This window comes from Camellia sinensis, chromosome 7 (genome assembly GCF_055761805.1).
Source record: "Camellia sinensis isolate YWXY chromosome 7, ASM5576180v1, whole genome shotgun sequence".
Lineage (NCBI taxonomy): Eukaryota > Viridiplantae > Streptophyta > Magnoliopsida > Ericales > Theaceae > Camellia > Camellia sinensis.
Genome location: NC_138967.1, coordinates 146,867,202 through 146,882,782, shown reverse-complemented (window position 1 = coordinate 146,882,782; position 15,581 = coordinate 146,867,202). Strand labels below are relative to the sequence as shown.

The window sequence follows — 15,581 nt, the reverse complement described above, 5'->3', positions numbered from 1 at the left end:
ACATTCACCAAATTTTGTCAGGGCCTTTCAAATTTAGGTATTTTTTTATGAACTAATATAATAACTATTAAAAAAAATTGGAACCCTTTTTTTTGATAATTTTTTGGTGGCCAAAGCGGGCCTGACTTTCATTAATAAATCTGAATTATAAATTAATAATCATATTTGGTGATAATCAAAGTCATTACAGTGGATTATAATCAATTTCATTTAGAATATAATCAAACACCACAGTTCATAAATCAACAATAATTTAAACTATAATTTGCATATGATAAACATTGTGTATTGCGTGTAACATGACCATATAATTGACATGGAATTCCACTAGTCATGTTTCCCACAAAATAAAGCTTTTGTTGCAGAAAATTGACCCAGAATTGTATAGTGTGATTGGAATTCAATAAATGTTTTGTAGAGTTCATGTACAAAATAAATTCAAATCATATATTGATAATTCTGAATAAAAATTCAAATAGAAAATTTGGCCTCTTTTAGGTAGAGGGTTAAGAGCTATTTTAATCGGTTTTGAGTCATATCAGTTCTCTACTTTTTTACACATTTTTTTTAAAAAAAATCAAAAAAAATTGAAAAAAATGCCAAAAAAAAAATTTAACTTTGAACCAACGAGGCCTAACTTCCCATAGTATTATTGTATTTATTACCCACCTACCCCAACACATGTTACCCGTGTGTGTGAAGTCAAGCTCGTGAAAAATGAAATCAATAAAGCAGACCTGGGCGTTCGACATAATGATTGAAAAAAAAAAAAAAGTTTTTGCTAAACAAGTTAAAAAGTTAATAAATTATTTATTATCAGTTATAAAAGTCAGATGTCACATAAATTTTTTTTATTTATAAAAAAATTAGTGTGTTTAGTTTTAATTTTCTGAATTTAGTTTTCTGAAAATTGAGTTTTTTATTTTTCTTATTTTTTTTAATTTGAGTAAATATTTTTAAAATTTAGGCAATTTTTTTTACTTTTTTCGATGCACTTTACTTAAATGCATCTAAATAGTAAAATATTTGTGAAACAATATTTTAAAAAATATACAAATATACAAAAATATGAAAAATGTATTGAATTTTTATCTTTATATGTTTTGTATTTTTGATATTTAGTGAATTTTTTAAATATTTTTTTCACAAATATTATCTTTTTTAAGTGTATTTTTGTTGGGTGTGCCTAAAAATTAAAAAAAAAAATTGCTTAAAATATTAAAAAAATTCAGTAAAAACAAAAAAATACGGAAAATGAAAAAGTAGATTTTTTTGAAAAGTGAATTCTGACAACTGAAACTAAACCGAGTGAATAATTTTTTTAGCAACTTTTCAAACACATTAATTTTTTTTTAAACTTTTAAAATGATAAAAAACCACAAAAAATCAATTAATCTAAAACATGCACAACCAGGAGCAAGTATGAATTGTCTCACATCATTATTTTTTTTCAACCCCCTAGTTTACGTTGTAGAATAGAATAGGAATTTGAGGAAGTGACACAAGTCACCAAATGACTAGGAGGTCTATTTCCATGATTTTGTAATCTATTTTATAGACAAAGATCTTTGGCATATCCAATCCAACACTCAAAATCTTGTCTATAAAAAGCTCCATGTTAGCATTGTCTTTCTTTCATCCAAGAGTGCTTAGAGAAATCAAGTTAACTGAATATGGGTTCCTCTTTGCATCTCTTTCTGTTCATGCATTTACTCTTCTTATCACTCTCTCGCTTTCATCTTATAATAATAATGGCTAGCTCTTTGTCTGCTGAGCAGCCACTATGCCATGCACACGAGAGCTCCGCCCTGTTGCAATTCAAGCAAACCTTTTCAATTGACAAATCCGCTTCTAGTGATCCTTCTTTTAATCCCAAGGTTGCATCATGGAAGCTCCAAGGAGAGAGTGGCGATTGCTGCTCATGGGATGGCGTCGAATGCGATGAGGATACGGGTCATGTGATTGGCCTTGACCTCAGCAGCAGTTTCCTCCACGGTTCTATCAATTCAAGCAGCAGCCTCTTCAGCCTAGTTCACCTTCAGCGACTTAACCTTGCTGATAATGATTTCGATTACTCTCACATTCCAACAGAAATTAGCCATCTCTCGGAACTAATAAGTCTCAACCTTTCCTCCTCTGTATTTTCCGGTCAAATCCCTTTGGAAATCTCAAAATTATCCAAATTGGTTTCCATTGATCTTTCTTACAATGACGACTCATCATTTTCAGGACTACTGAAACTTGAAAAGCTTGGTCTCAGAAGCCCACTTCAAAACTTGACTAACCTCAAAGTGCTTCTTCTCAATGACGTGAGCATATCTTCTGAAGTACTTAATACATTGGCCAACTTAACTTCCTTGACAACTCTCGTTCTTGAAAATTGTGGGTTGCGTGGTGAGTTTCCAATAAGCATATTTTATCTACCAAACCTTCAAGTTCTTGACGTAAGTTTCAATGGACATCTCACTGGCCATTTGCCCGAATTTCATCCAAGTAGCCCCCTTTTGCATTTGATGCTTTCTTACACCAGCTTTTCGGGGAAGCTACCGGATTCGATTGGAAATCTTAATTTCTTGAATCAATTAGATTTCTCTGGCTGCGATTTCTCAGGATCCCTTCCAGCTTCACTCGGTAATTTGACCCAACTCAATTACGTGTCGCTTTCATTCAACAAATTTAATGTAGGGACCCTACAATTGCTTGGTAAGCTAACTGAACTCACTCACTTGGACCTTAGTGGCCTCAATCTATACAGTTCGATCCCATCAGTTCTTTCAAACCTAACTCAACTTACTCATTTATACCTATCCTCCAATCACCTAAGTCGTGAAATAACTTCTCATATAACCAACCTAACCCATCTAATTTCGCTAGATCTTTCAACTAATCAATTGCGAAGCCCAATCCCAAGGTCATTCTCTGAGCTAAAGAATCTTGAAATTCTAGATCTTTCTTTCAATAACCTCGGCAGCTTGGAACTTGAAATTTTTCTGATGCTCAAAAATCTTACTTCTCTCGATTTGTCTGGTAACAATTTAACAATTCTAACCAAAAAAACTTCAAATAACACTCTTAACAAATTAAAGATGTTATGGTTTGATTCGTGCAACTTGACGGAATTCCCAAATTTCTTGCGCTTCCAAGACAAACTTGATGTTCTATCTCTTGGTGAAAACAAAATTCATGGGGAAATTCCGGCATGGATGTTGAATATAAGTGTAAATATATATCTTCGGAATAACTCTCTAACAGGCTTTGAGCAACATCCAGATATCCTTCCATGGGATAATTTACTCAAGTTAGACCTTTCTTATAACAAGCTACAAGGACCACTGCCAATTCCACCATTATCCACCCGCTTTTATAGTGTCTCACACAATGGATTCACAGGAGAACTTCCACCATTGATCTGTCGATTGAGTTCTCTTTATGTTCTTGATTTGTCTAATAACAACTTGACTGGAACTATTCCTCCATGTTTGACTAACTTCAGTGATTCTTTGACAGTTCTAAATCTCAAAGGCAACAACTTTCAGGGTCCCATTCCTCACTCATACAATAGAGGAAACAAATTGAAGATGATTGACTTGAGTGATAATAAATTACAGGGGAAGGTGCCAGGATCATTGGCAAATTGTACCGAGCTTGAGTTTCTTAATCTCTCAAATAATCTGATTGACGATGCATTCCCCTTGTGGTTAGGAGATCTTACAAAGTTACAGGTTCTCATCTTGCGATCCAACAAATTCTATGGTGCAATAGAGAATCCCAAAATTAAGTTGGAGCTACCAAATTTGCACATCATTGACCTCTCTCATAATGGCTTTACAGGTAATTTGCCATCAAAATACTTTCAAAATTGGAATGCAATGAAATTTTTTGATGTCGACAAGATGAATTATATGAACACAATCATTGAAGGACGCGGGATCAATGCCAGTTGGATTTATTTCTATTTGTACACAATGAACATTACAAACAAAGGTGTAAATACAGAATATCAGAAGATCCAGAATATCTTCGCTACCATTGATCTCTCAAGCAACAAATTTGAAGGGGTGATTCCAGAATTTATTGGAAACCTTAAGGGGCTTAAGCAGCTCAACCTTTCCAACAATAACCTTAATGGTGGAATCCCATCATGCTTGGGGAACCTAACAAACCTTGAATCTTTGGACCTTTCTCAAAACAAGCTCTCGGGAGAAATCCCGCAGCAACTAGCACTTCTCACTTTCCTTGAATTATTAAATGTCTCAAATAACCATCTCACTGGACCCATTCCACATGGGCAGCAATTCAACACATTTGAGAACAATTCCTACGAGGGGAATTCAGGATTGTGCGGAGACCCTTTATCAAGGAAATGTGGAAAGTTAGAGGCACCACCACCATTGAACTCGGAACAAGATAATGATTCAGCGTTCCCAAGTAAAGTTGATTGGATTTTCATATGCACGGGATATGTGAGTGGGATAGTAGTCGGGATGGTTATTGGGCACACAATAACCACAAGGTATCACGAATGGTTCATCGAGAATTTTGGAAGGAAACAGCGCAAGCTGAGAAGGGAGAAAAGGAGGGGACATGGAAATTGAAGTTGATTAGGCATTTGCTTCACCAGTTATTTCTTTTGGGGTACGTTTCTAAACTTATTGAATTATTTATGTATAATGCTTTCATGATATATTTTTGGATGAATTGTGTACTCTAGCTTCTACTTATAGAATCACATAGATCATCTTACCCAAAATTTCCATTCCCATGTATTAAAAGCACTCTCAATCGCATAATCGTGTCTTGAATTTTCTATATTTTGAGATTCTTGACATATCATATGATTGATTGTTCATGAAGTATAGGGATCATGAGATTTTTGGATATAAAGAATCTCTAACTTCATGGCAATATACTACTATATGTATTTCGTTTCACATAAACAACAAACAATGTTGGACGGGTTGATGTTATGCGCCCTCCTCCCAAAAAAAAAAAAAAACACTAAAAGTATGCCATCATTTAAAATATTACATGAATCATGTGAATATAAGGTAGGATTAGAAAAATTCTAGCAAGCATCATGTATTTTTTGGGTTGAATTATACTAATGGTTTCTGTAATTTAGGATTTGTGTTACTTTGGTTTATGATTTTTTAATTGTGATACATTTGATTCTTAGTTTTGAATCTCGTTTCAAACAAAAACAATTGAAGATACCGTTTTCTTTGCAAACAAAAAATATTTCATTTCAAAGTCAAATTTGTCAATTTGATAAAATATAAATTAATTTGACAAAAATAAATGTCAAAAAGTCAATTTTGAATTTTTTTTAAAAAAATTTACGCACCAAAGATAAAAATTATATAAAAATAATAAATCTTTTACATTTTTATATTTTTATTTTTTTACCAAATTAATTTTTAGTATGCATTCGAATGATGATCATGTAATGGGTAATTGTTTTTGTTAATGTTTTTGGATAGTTATCATGTAATAGATGGTTATTTTTGTTGTCAACAAATATTTTTGGATGGTCATAATGTAAGGGAAGGTTATTAGGGTTTTAATGTGTAAATCGATATATTTAATATATGAAAGGTTTTTAGTTTTGAATTTTTTTGATTTAATGGATTGGTTTAATAATGACATCTAAGTTGTTGCCATGTTTGACTTTTAAAAAAATAAAAACTTATTTAACGAAAATAAATAAATAAAAATTATTTCTTCCCTTCCAAAAGATAAAATTATATAAAAATGATGTGCTTTTAATTTTTTTCAGCAATTTAATTTTTAGTTCTTAGAAAAATTTTCTGAAAATTAAACTAAACAGAATTTTATAACCAAGAAAGTGCCAACATTATTCATTTAAAAAAGGCCATTATATTTCAAACAACATACAAGTTAACCAACACAAAATAAATTGTATGCTGACTTTTTCCTTAAAATGGACCATTTGCAAATGAAATATTTTTTATTGTTCTTATTTGGAACAAGATTCAAAATTTAAGGTAAAATATATCACAATTGAAAAGTTAAGAACTAAAGTGGCATAAGTTCCAAACTACAAGAACTGTTACTATAATTCTTCTATTTTTTTAAAAACATTCAGTGTGTTTGGTTTAAGTTTTTTGGATTAAGTTTTCTGAAAACTGAATTTTTTGGCTTTCGTATTTTTTTTTATTTTTAGTGAATATTTTTAAAATTTTAAACATTTTTTTTTTTACTTTTTTAGATGCACCTTACTTAGATGTATCTAAAAAGTAAAAAAATTATGAAAAAATATTTTAAAAAATTAATAAATACATAAAAATACAAAAAAAAAATGTACTAAATTCTCCTTCTTCTTCTTTTTTTTTTGTATTTTTGGTAATTAGTGAATTTTTAAAAGGTTTTTTTCACAATTTTTTTACTTTTTAGGTATATTTATGTTATGTATGTCTAAAATGTAAAAAAAATTGCTTAAAATATTAAAAAAATCAATAAAAACAAAAAAAACACGAAAAACAAGAAAGTAGAATTTTCTAAAAAGTATTTTTAAAAAAATAGAACTAAGCAAAGTGATTGTTATTTCTTTTTCTTTTTCATATTCGGAGAGAGATAAAACATATGACTTGGAGGCTTTTTTGGGACTGAGTTAAGCCCTTACAATCCCCATGCCTGTGTTCAAGGGGTGGACACTGGCCTGGACAAAATTTAACAAAACCTTTTCCTTTTATTTTATTTGTATTTCCCCTATGTTTTTTTTATGTTACTTGTGTTGTATGAGTGAGGATTGAGGGGTGAGCCCTTCTACCCTTTCTCCTTTAGTGAATTTTTTTTTAAAACAAAAAAAAAAATATCCCTTAATTTGTTTATTCTCTACCATGTTCATGAATTTCTTCGTATGTTTTCTATAGGTGTTATTGTGAGACTGTCGAAGAAAGACAACTTCTGTGCATGTCAGAATTTTATGGAGTTGGAATGTTCTTTGTGCTATGATTAGTTTTTTTTATTGTTTTAAGGTTGTGAAATTAGAACTATTTGGACAATATGATGCTTTTGTAATTTGGATTTGAACTTTTAGACAATGTGATGTTTTAAGTAGTAATCAACTTTTTTGGTTTGCGTTGTTAGGATTCACTTTTTAGAAAATTAAATTTTTTAATTTTTCGTGTTTTTTTAATTTTCACTAATTTTTTTTTTAATATTCCAAGCATTTTTTTTTAATTTTTAGAAACATCTAACATAAATACATTGAAAAAGTATAATATTTGTGAAAAAAAAATCTTCAAAAAATTCACTAAATTAAAAAAATACGAAAATTCAATATATTTTTCATATTCTTATATATTTATTGATTTTTAAAAATATTTTTTTATAGTATTTTACTTTTTAGATACATCTAAGTAAGATGCATCTAAAAAAATAATAAATAAAAATTGCTTAAAATTTTAAAAATATTCACTAAAAACAAAAAAAAATACAAAAAATAAAAAACTCAATTTTCAAAAAATTAAATTTAGAAAATTGAAATCAAACATAGTGAATAGTGGTTTGAACTTCCAACCTAAATAATTTGAATTATTTTATTTTATTTTATTTTTATTTGTTTTTGGAATACTATGAATACGCTAGTCATTTAAGTTGTGTAATTTTTTTTTCCCCTAATAAATATTATATGTTGTGAATTAAAACAAAACTTTGAAGAATGTGACTCCAATAAGGCTTGTCATATTACAAATAATTTGACTATAGCAAGATTTGTTCAAAGGTCCAAATTACAGCCCATAACACATTAATACAGTGGGCTGGCCTTACTAACCGACTCCGATATGAAGGTCCAAATTACAGCCCATTCGACTATAGCAAAAACCGATATAGCCCATTCGATATGAAGGTCCAAATTACAGCCCATTCGACTCCGATACAAAGGTCCAAGATTTGTTCAAAGGTCCAAATTACAGCCCATTCGACTACAGCAAGATTTGTTCAAGATTTGAAGAATGTGATTCCGATATGAAGTTTGTTTAGGGTTGGATTTGGGATAACCAAATTAGGCTCAACATGGGGCTACGTTTTACTAACCGACTCCTTCAAGTATGCAGCACAAATTTTCTCAAATCAACAAATTTGGGAAGAAAATTAGGAAGTTGGGCTACCAAGTTTTCAACACACTTCTATCCTTGAAAAGTCTCAAACTCCAAATTAAGAATATCAAAATCCATTAGGGAAAAAATGAAAAAAAAAATTGCTAAGGATCTACTTAAGAGTACAATTCGAGCAGGTCGAGAGGTTGTCTAAGTTGTACTGAGAGTTGGCCAGACCTGTCCAAGCCCAAATTGTAACCTGAGGTTCTTTGTCAAAGTCCGGCCTGAATTAAACCCATATTGTTAGTCACCCAAATTGTGCATAAATTATTTATTTATTTTTTTTTTTGTATGTGCAGCTAAGTTAATTAATTTGTTCAAATTAGAATTTATTCACATTTTTCTTATAAAATTATTAATAATATCAAAATAAATAATTTATATAATATAAAGAAATGGTAGTTTTTATAATTTATGAGTGCGAAAAAAAAAAAAAGATTTTGTGTTATGTTACTTTTGTATACAATATTTATTCAATATGACCTAACGATCAAAATTACCTTAATATCATTTAATGGTTATAATTCATATGTATATTTAATATTTTTATATATTTATATATATAATTTGGGTTTCGGATTGTTGGGTTGTTTGATGTATTTCCCTAAATCCGTCCAAATTTAATTCGGGCTTATAAATTTTTGTCTAAATCCGTACCAAATTTCAAAATATTTTGCCCAAGGCCCAAAAAGAATTAAACTAAGCTCGGATTGCTCAGGTTGAGTCCGTCCAATTTGCACTCCGAAATCCACCCACAACATAATAAGACCGGGTAGAGGTCTAACTTAGAGTTAACAGAATTCAGGTAAGGCTTTGGCCAATAAACGGTCTGGGGTCTACCATGAGAATTCAACTATTAAAGTACTTGCACATCCAGTTTAGACTATACGTAGGTCCTGTTTGGTACAGTTTAATTTCAGCTTATTTCAGCTTTCAACTTAATTTAAGTTATTTTGATGTGTTTGGTTTAGCTTAACAATACAGCTTATAGCTTTTTGTAAGTCAGAAATCAACTTATTCTTTGAGTGGGCAAGAGAAGCTTAATTTATAAGTCAGAAATCAGCTTATGTTCATAGTTATAAGTTATAAGCTGTTAAGGTATAAGGTATTAGTACTTTCCCACAGCTCTACCAAACAGGACTGTAGTTTGTCTTCTTGAAACAAAAGCTAAGGAAAATAAAGTCGAAGAAACTAGAGGAGTGTTGAACCATGATCAATAGTTCTTGATTATTTTAAGATCGGAAACAACCCATCTTCTTAAAAAACCAAACCAAATCCTATCATTTGAACCGGTCCGGACCAATTTACCATTTCCTACAAAAAAAAATTGGTGCCAACAAGTTCCAAACTTTCGCAGGTAAGTTTTGCAACAACGTTGATTTTAATGAGTTAACATATGTATCTTAATTCAAGATAATAAATCATGCCAAATACTCCCTAATAAAGTGTCATTGGTTCATTAAAAAATAAAATCTCACAAATTGTGACCAAAAAAAAAAAAAGAGTTGTTGCACCTTCACTCCCACATCCCATCTTAGTAAATGCAGTAATGACTAAAATTTTATGTAAATAAATTATGTGTCATCACTTTAAGGGCATATTTGATTGGGTGGATTAGAGCATAAGATTGAAATTATTAATCCGTGGACCCAATTATTCAATATTTGTTTTAATATTTTGGTTTAGGATTATTAATCCAATGGATAATTAATCCAACAAATTTGTAGGATTATTAGTAATAGGGTAGGGGTGGGATTATCAATCCAATGGATATTAATCCAATTAGATAGTGAATACCACACTAATTTAATAGGATTATTAATACTTCACTATTAATCTTGTGAATCAAACATGACCTAATGATATAGTGTATGTTATCTACGCCACATGCTCAAAATTGTAATAAGATAAGGATACACTTGTACACTTTACACTCTAAGAATTTAATATATTTTTTACACTCTAAGAATTTAATATATTTTCAGTCGAGAGAATTTTTTTTTAACAATTAAACATCAAATAAAATCTAAGTTTTTTTTTCCCAAATTAATCATATGACAACACATTTTAACTCATTTTTTATGTTTTGTCATGTTAAAATTACATTCGCCTTAGATTTTATCTTATTATTATTTTTCTACTCCTAAAAAGCCCTGAAGGAAATATATTATAACAATCCTTTGAGATACCTTAGATCGCCAAATTTATTGTTTTGAAACGAAAATACACTACGCTTTGGAACATGCATTCCAAAACGTAATTGGCTACGGTAACAACGTTTTCTAGTAATACTGAATATAATAAATATCATTTGTGATTGCATTTCATATATCGGTGATATATCATTGAGCATGTAATTTTCAATATAAAATTTGGTCATCTTCTCATTGCTATTCAACACAAATCACACCTCACCTTCTTTACTTTCTAAATGGTATAAAGATTTCCCCCTTACCCAAGTGAGATCAATGGTATACCATTGTGCAAGTGATTCTCACTAGTCTATCATCGTATTAATATTAATATATATATATATATATATATATAGAGAGAGAGAGAGAGAGAGAGAGAGAAATTCTACTATACACCCTAAAATAAAAAATATACCTACTACATGCATCTTTACCTTCAACTATTAAATTAAAAAATATATATAATAAATTTCAGTCATTGATCAAAGTACTAAAACTAATATGCATTATAATCGAAAATCACTTTAGTCATAATCAAAGAACAGATAATATACAACACTACTTTGGGACAAAATCAAACATCATAGCAGAACATTTATTAGCTCCACCACCACAATAGCTCAAAATTAAACACTGCAATAACTTATAATCACAAGACATGTGTACCTGACATTGCATTCATACTAGCCATGTTTATCAACCCACACAGTACAATTGAGTGAAGTCAAGCTAGTGAAGCACAAGTGAGCGGAAGTCAAGCTAGTGAAAAATGAAATCAATAAAGATGACATACTACATCTACTTCCATTCATAGGGATAATATGCACCTCACATCACCATTTTTTCCACCCCCTAGTTTACATTGTAGAATAGGATTGGTATTTGAACTGATACTACTACATATCAGTGGAAAGTATACAAAATATTAACATATCAGTCCAAATTCACTTTAAAGCCATATATAATGGCGTAATGGGCGGGTCTGGGGTTTGAATGTTTTTAGGATTGGATTTGGGATGGCCAAATTAGTCCCCATACCCAGACCAGGCCAAACCTAGAGTGGCACATATTTCCTAGTTTCCCTCAATCATCATTACATAAATCACACATTTTGTTCTTCTACTTCCTTTTATCATGAATCCCAACCCTCCATTAACTAGCCCAGATCACTTCCTATACCTCTGCTTCTGCTAACTCGGATATCCCCAGACTATATGCAAAAGACTGAACTACTACTTACTAATCGTCGCCTGCTTCCAGAGCATCTCTCTTTTATGTGCATTGTTGCTCCAATTCTGCTACCATATTATCTTTTCCTTATTCAGATCCATGGCTAACAAACACCACACACCTCCCTCCTTATCTTTAGATGATTTAAGTTCCACGCCTCCTACTAGAGAAAAAAATCTCATCTTATTGGAAAGATTATTGTAGACAAGAATCTTCGCAGATTTGGAGTTCAAGATGGTTTATCAAGAGGACTCTGGAGTACAGAAGCTGAATTCTGTATTGCGACTTGGGGGTGAAAATATGTATGCATGCTCTTTCAATAAAGAGGAGGATAGTCAGAGAATTATGGAACAAGTGCCTTGATCAGTTACGGGTGTTATCTCAGGGTGCTTCAAAAGTGGAAGGACTGGACAATGCTCTATAACCCCCTTTTTTGGCATAAATAAGTGGTTTGCCCATAGGTAATCTGACAACTACAAATAGTGTGAAGATTGGACAACTCATTGGAGAGGTTGCACAAGTGGAAATATGATTCTCATGAGAGTTTTATTGATAGAAACTCTTTTTTTTTTTCTTTGAGCTTCAACAAAGAATTTTAATAAAAAAGCAAGAAGGAAAGAGGACAAGTAGTATTCAGACAAACAAAAAGATAAAAGTCAAAACAAATAGCACGAAATTCCTAGCACTAGGGATGTTATTGATAGAAACTCTCTCTCTCTCTCTCTCTCTCTCTCTCTCTCTCTCTGAGTCATACGGATAATAAATTTAAATGAACCTACCTAAAGGACTCTCACTCACCAGAAAAACCATTGACAACCTATGGCAAGGCTATCAGATTTGTGCTATCTGTGCAGCAGAATTGGTGATGAGAAGTGATAGTTCACAGGGATACTGACCCTAACTACGAGTAAATCCTGGTTGATTTTATGGCTCCCAAAAGAAAAAAAAATATCAATCCAACAAACAAGGAAGCCCTTACCTGGGTCAGGTTTCGCAGGCAAGGCAGGTAATGCAGGAGGAAATTGCAGCAAAATGTGTCAAAATAGTGCACCAAATTAAGCAACAAGTAGTTGACTTGTACCAGATGCTCACATCACACAATCCAAGGTGGTGCAATTTCTCATCAAGAAAAGTTGTGATAGCTATATGTGTGACATAGCAATGCAATGTGGTGCATTGGTTTTCTCTCAGATTAGAAAATTGGAAAAGCTTCCAAGCAAGGGCCCAAAATTAGGAAGTTGGGTTGGCAAGCTTTTAACGGACTTCTATTGCTGAAGAGTATGTTGTGGTTGACGACGGTTCAGCCCCCTCCAAATTAAGACTATTCAAATTGATACAAGGAAGACGACTTCCCTATTTTTTCAAGCTAAGAACAACTCTCAGTAATAGGAAGAAAACACTGCTCTGGTAGTTATAGATACAAACCTCAAAACAAATTGCAAGCATGTTCGCATCAAAGAGAGAAATCAAATTACTAAGGATGAACCCAAGATATAAGGACACGACCTGGTAGAGGTCTATCTTTGAGTTAGCACAGATTGGCAACTTATAGAACAAAGGCTCTGGTCAATAAACGGGTTTCGACAATTGCCCCTCAACAGCCCCAAGGGGCCACATCAGTATATTGTATAAGAATTGTCAAGGGCTGGGGCTACCTTGACAATTCAACCATTAAAGATCCTGGGTGTCCAGTTTAGACCCTCACTAATTTGCCTGCTTGAAACACAAGCTAGAGAAAATAATTTTGAAGAAATCAGAGTATTTAATTTGTGTTTTTCACTTTTGGAGAATATCGGTCTTGTTAGAGGGGTGGTAGTTTTTCCAAGCAAAAAGGTGGATTTGCACTTTACTGAATTCCCATCTTTTCTTTTCTTTTTCTTTTTGGGATAGGCAATGCTCTTTTCATAACCTTTTTGGAAAGTGGAGGCTCTCATTTATTGATGTTTGCCAATAATTAGTGAAAGAAGAAATCTTTGCTCTCTTATAGCTAATGGCTCTCGAAATTTGAACAAACCATGGCTATGCATGGGGGGTGATTTCAATGACATCTCCTTTGCAACAAAGAAAGAAGGTGGCAGAGATAGACAAAGGCTCAAAACCACAACTTTTAATGAATTCCTCTATCAATGCAAGTTTATAGACTAGGAAGCACGGGTGCGGGTACGGATATGGGTGCGGGTGCGGGTGCGGGTGCGGGTACGATACGGGGTACGCCAGTACGTCAAATTCTTAAAAAATTAGGGTTAGGGTACGTCAATTTTTTTTTATTATTATTTAAATATATAGCTAAACATCCAACATACAAATCAAAGTTTCAATATCAAAACTAAAAGGAGAACATCTTGTCCAAAATGCTATGTAAGTCTTTTTTTTTTTCTTTTTTGATTGCCTAAAATAGGATGCAAAAGAGAGCATAACCATGTTCATGGGTAAAGGGTGTTGAAAACAAATTACTTGATGATTTTCGAAGTTGAAAGAAGAATAATAAAGGCTGCAACAAATTCTCGCAGTTGCAAAAAAAAAAAAAAAAAAAAATCACCCTTCCATACCCAAAACATACCCATGACGTACCCAAACGTATTTGCTGTACCTAGCATGTATTCGGCGTATCCGGTACGCATACCGCCGTACTAGTACGCGTACCCACACCCGGTAAGTACCCGATACTCGTACACCATTTTTGGAGTACCTGTGCTTCATAGTTTATAGATATATGAGGAATAAAGGCTACAGTTTCACTTCGTCAAAAAACATAATATGAAACATCAAGGAAAATTAAAAAATATAAAATAAAAAACATTTGTTGCTAAGTAACTAGCAGATCATAGTTAGGAATGCATTAGATTTTACATAGCAAAATTCAAAGTAAACTATATGATCTTCTCAAAGTACCCAAGTCACAAATCCACCCAAGTTATATATACTCATCACAATGCCAAAGGAAAATTTACTGAGAAATAATAGCATAAAAAAGAATTAGAGACTTTCCACAATAGTACAATATTCAACAAGTTAGTATATCTAACCAATCAACATATATACATGAGAAGAAAGCAATACATTTCAACACTAAGAGGTATTGACAATATGTGAAAAGGCAATCCATCTATATTAATTTAACCATTATTCTACTTTTAAGTTCTTCCTCATTTCTTTTAGTTGATCCCCTAATCCTGCAACAACCCTATAAAAGGAGTCAACCTATGTGAGATATTGAAAATGTCAACGTGCTAGGATCTAAATATGAATTCCCCTCTTGACGTTATTACACACACAAAAATACTTTTGACAACAATATGACCCAATATATTAAATTGATATCCTGACTTGAATATGAGAACAACAGTGCATTCAGGAAAAAGAATATTGATGCAAAGTTGCTGTTTATATGCAGCACAAAAATCCAACACAAAGTATCTAAGAACAACAAAATGACAAACTATAACCATTAAGTGCGGCAAACTATAACGATTAAAGTACTACAAGGGGGGATAATCATCTTGCCTTTCTCTTCTCTCACCCCAATGCTTCCTTGTTGGCAACCCCTTCAAGAGAAATTGGGGCGCACATGTGATTTCTAGACTCCGTCAGCTACATCTAGTGCAACTAAGCTCTCCATATAAGTGTTAACATAAAATGACTCACCATGGAGTCCCAGATGCTTGATTTGGCGGCTTTTTGTATCACATGAAACCAACTCCCTCGGGCCCCGGTAATCCATCTTGAACCATTAAGACATTGCCATTCTTCCTAGAACCCAATACCGTCAACCATTTTTGCTTCCCAATCATTCTGCATCCTTTAGTCCATGACTCTATGACACCATATTCTTCCATTACCCATACATGGTTAGTCCCAATTGTTTTCACAAAAGTAAAAACAGCTTCATAGAGGATTACAGCAAGTGACTTGCCCAATACTGTAATAGACCCGTCTGTTCGGAGAATCACATCAATTTGATGGTTTGGCAAAGCTATCTCCCTAAACACCTCATCGACTATGTCAAATGCCAGAATGCAAATACAATCCTTTCTTA

General features: G+C 32.4%; 1 protein-coding gene and 1 pseudogene across 1 annotated transcript; both read left to right on the top strand.

Annotated features, from left to right (window-relative positions):
- Positions 1 to 1,751: 1,751 nt before the first annotated feature.
- Positions 1,752 to 2,994, top strand: LOC145796171 (receptor-like protein 7 pseudogene; annotated as a pseudogene).
- A 200-nt stretch (positions 2,995 to 3,194) lies between these two features.
- On the top strand, positions 3,195 to 7,085 carry LOC114283053 (receptor-like protein 6). Its single transcript, XM_082879532.1, has 2 exons — positions 3,195 to 4,635; positions 6,894 to 7,085. The coding sequence occupies exon 1, from the start codon at positions 3,204 to 3,206 to the stop codon at positions 4,593 to 4,595; it is 1,392 nt and encodes a 463-aa protein (XP_082735658.1). The 5' UTR covers positions 3,195 to 3,203; the 3' UTR covers positions 4,596 to 4,635; positions 6,894 to 7,085.
- The last annotated feature ends 8,496 nt before the right edge of the window (positions 7,086 to 15,581 follow it).

Coding starts and splice junctions, on each gene's coding strand:
- LOC114283053 (XM_082879532.1), top strand. CDS start 3,204: ATGTTGAATATAAGTGTAAATATATATCTTCGGAATAACTCTCTAACA.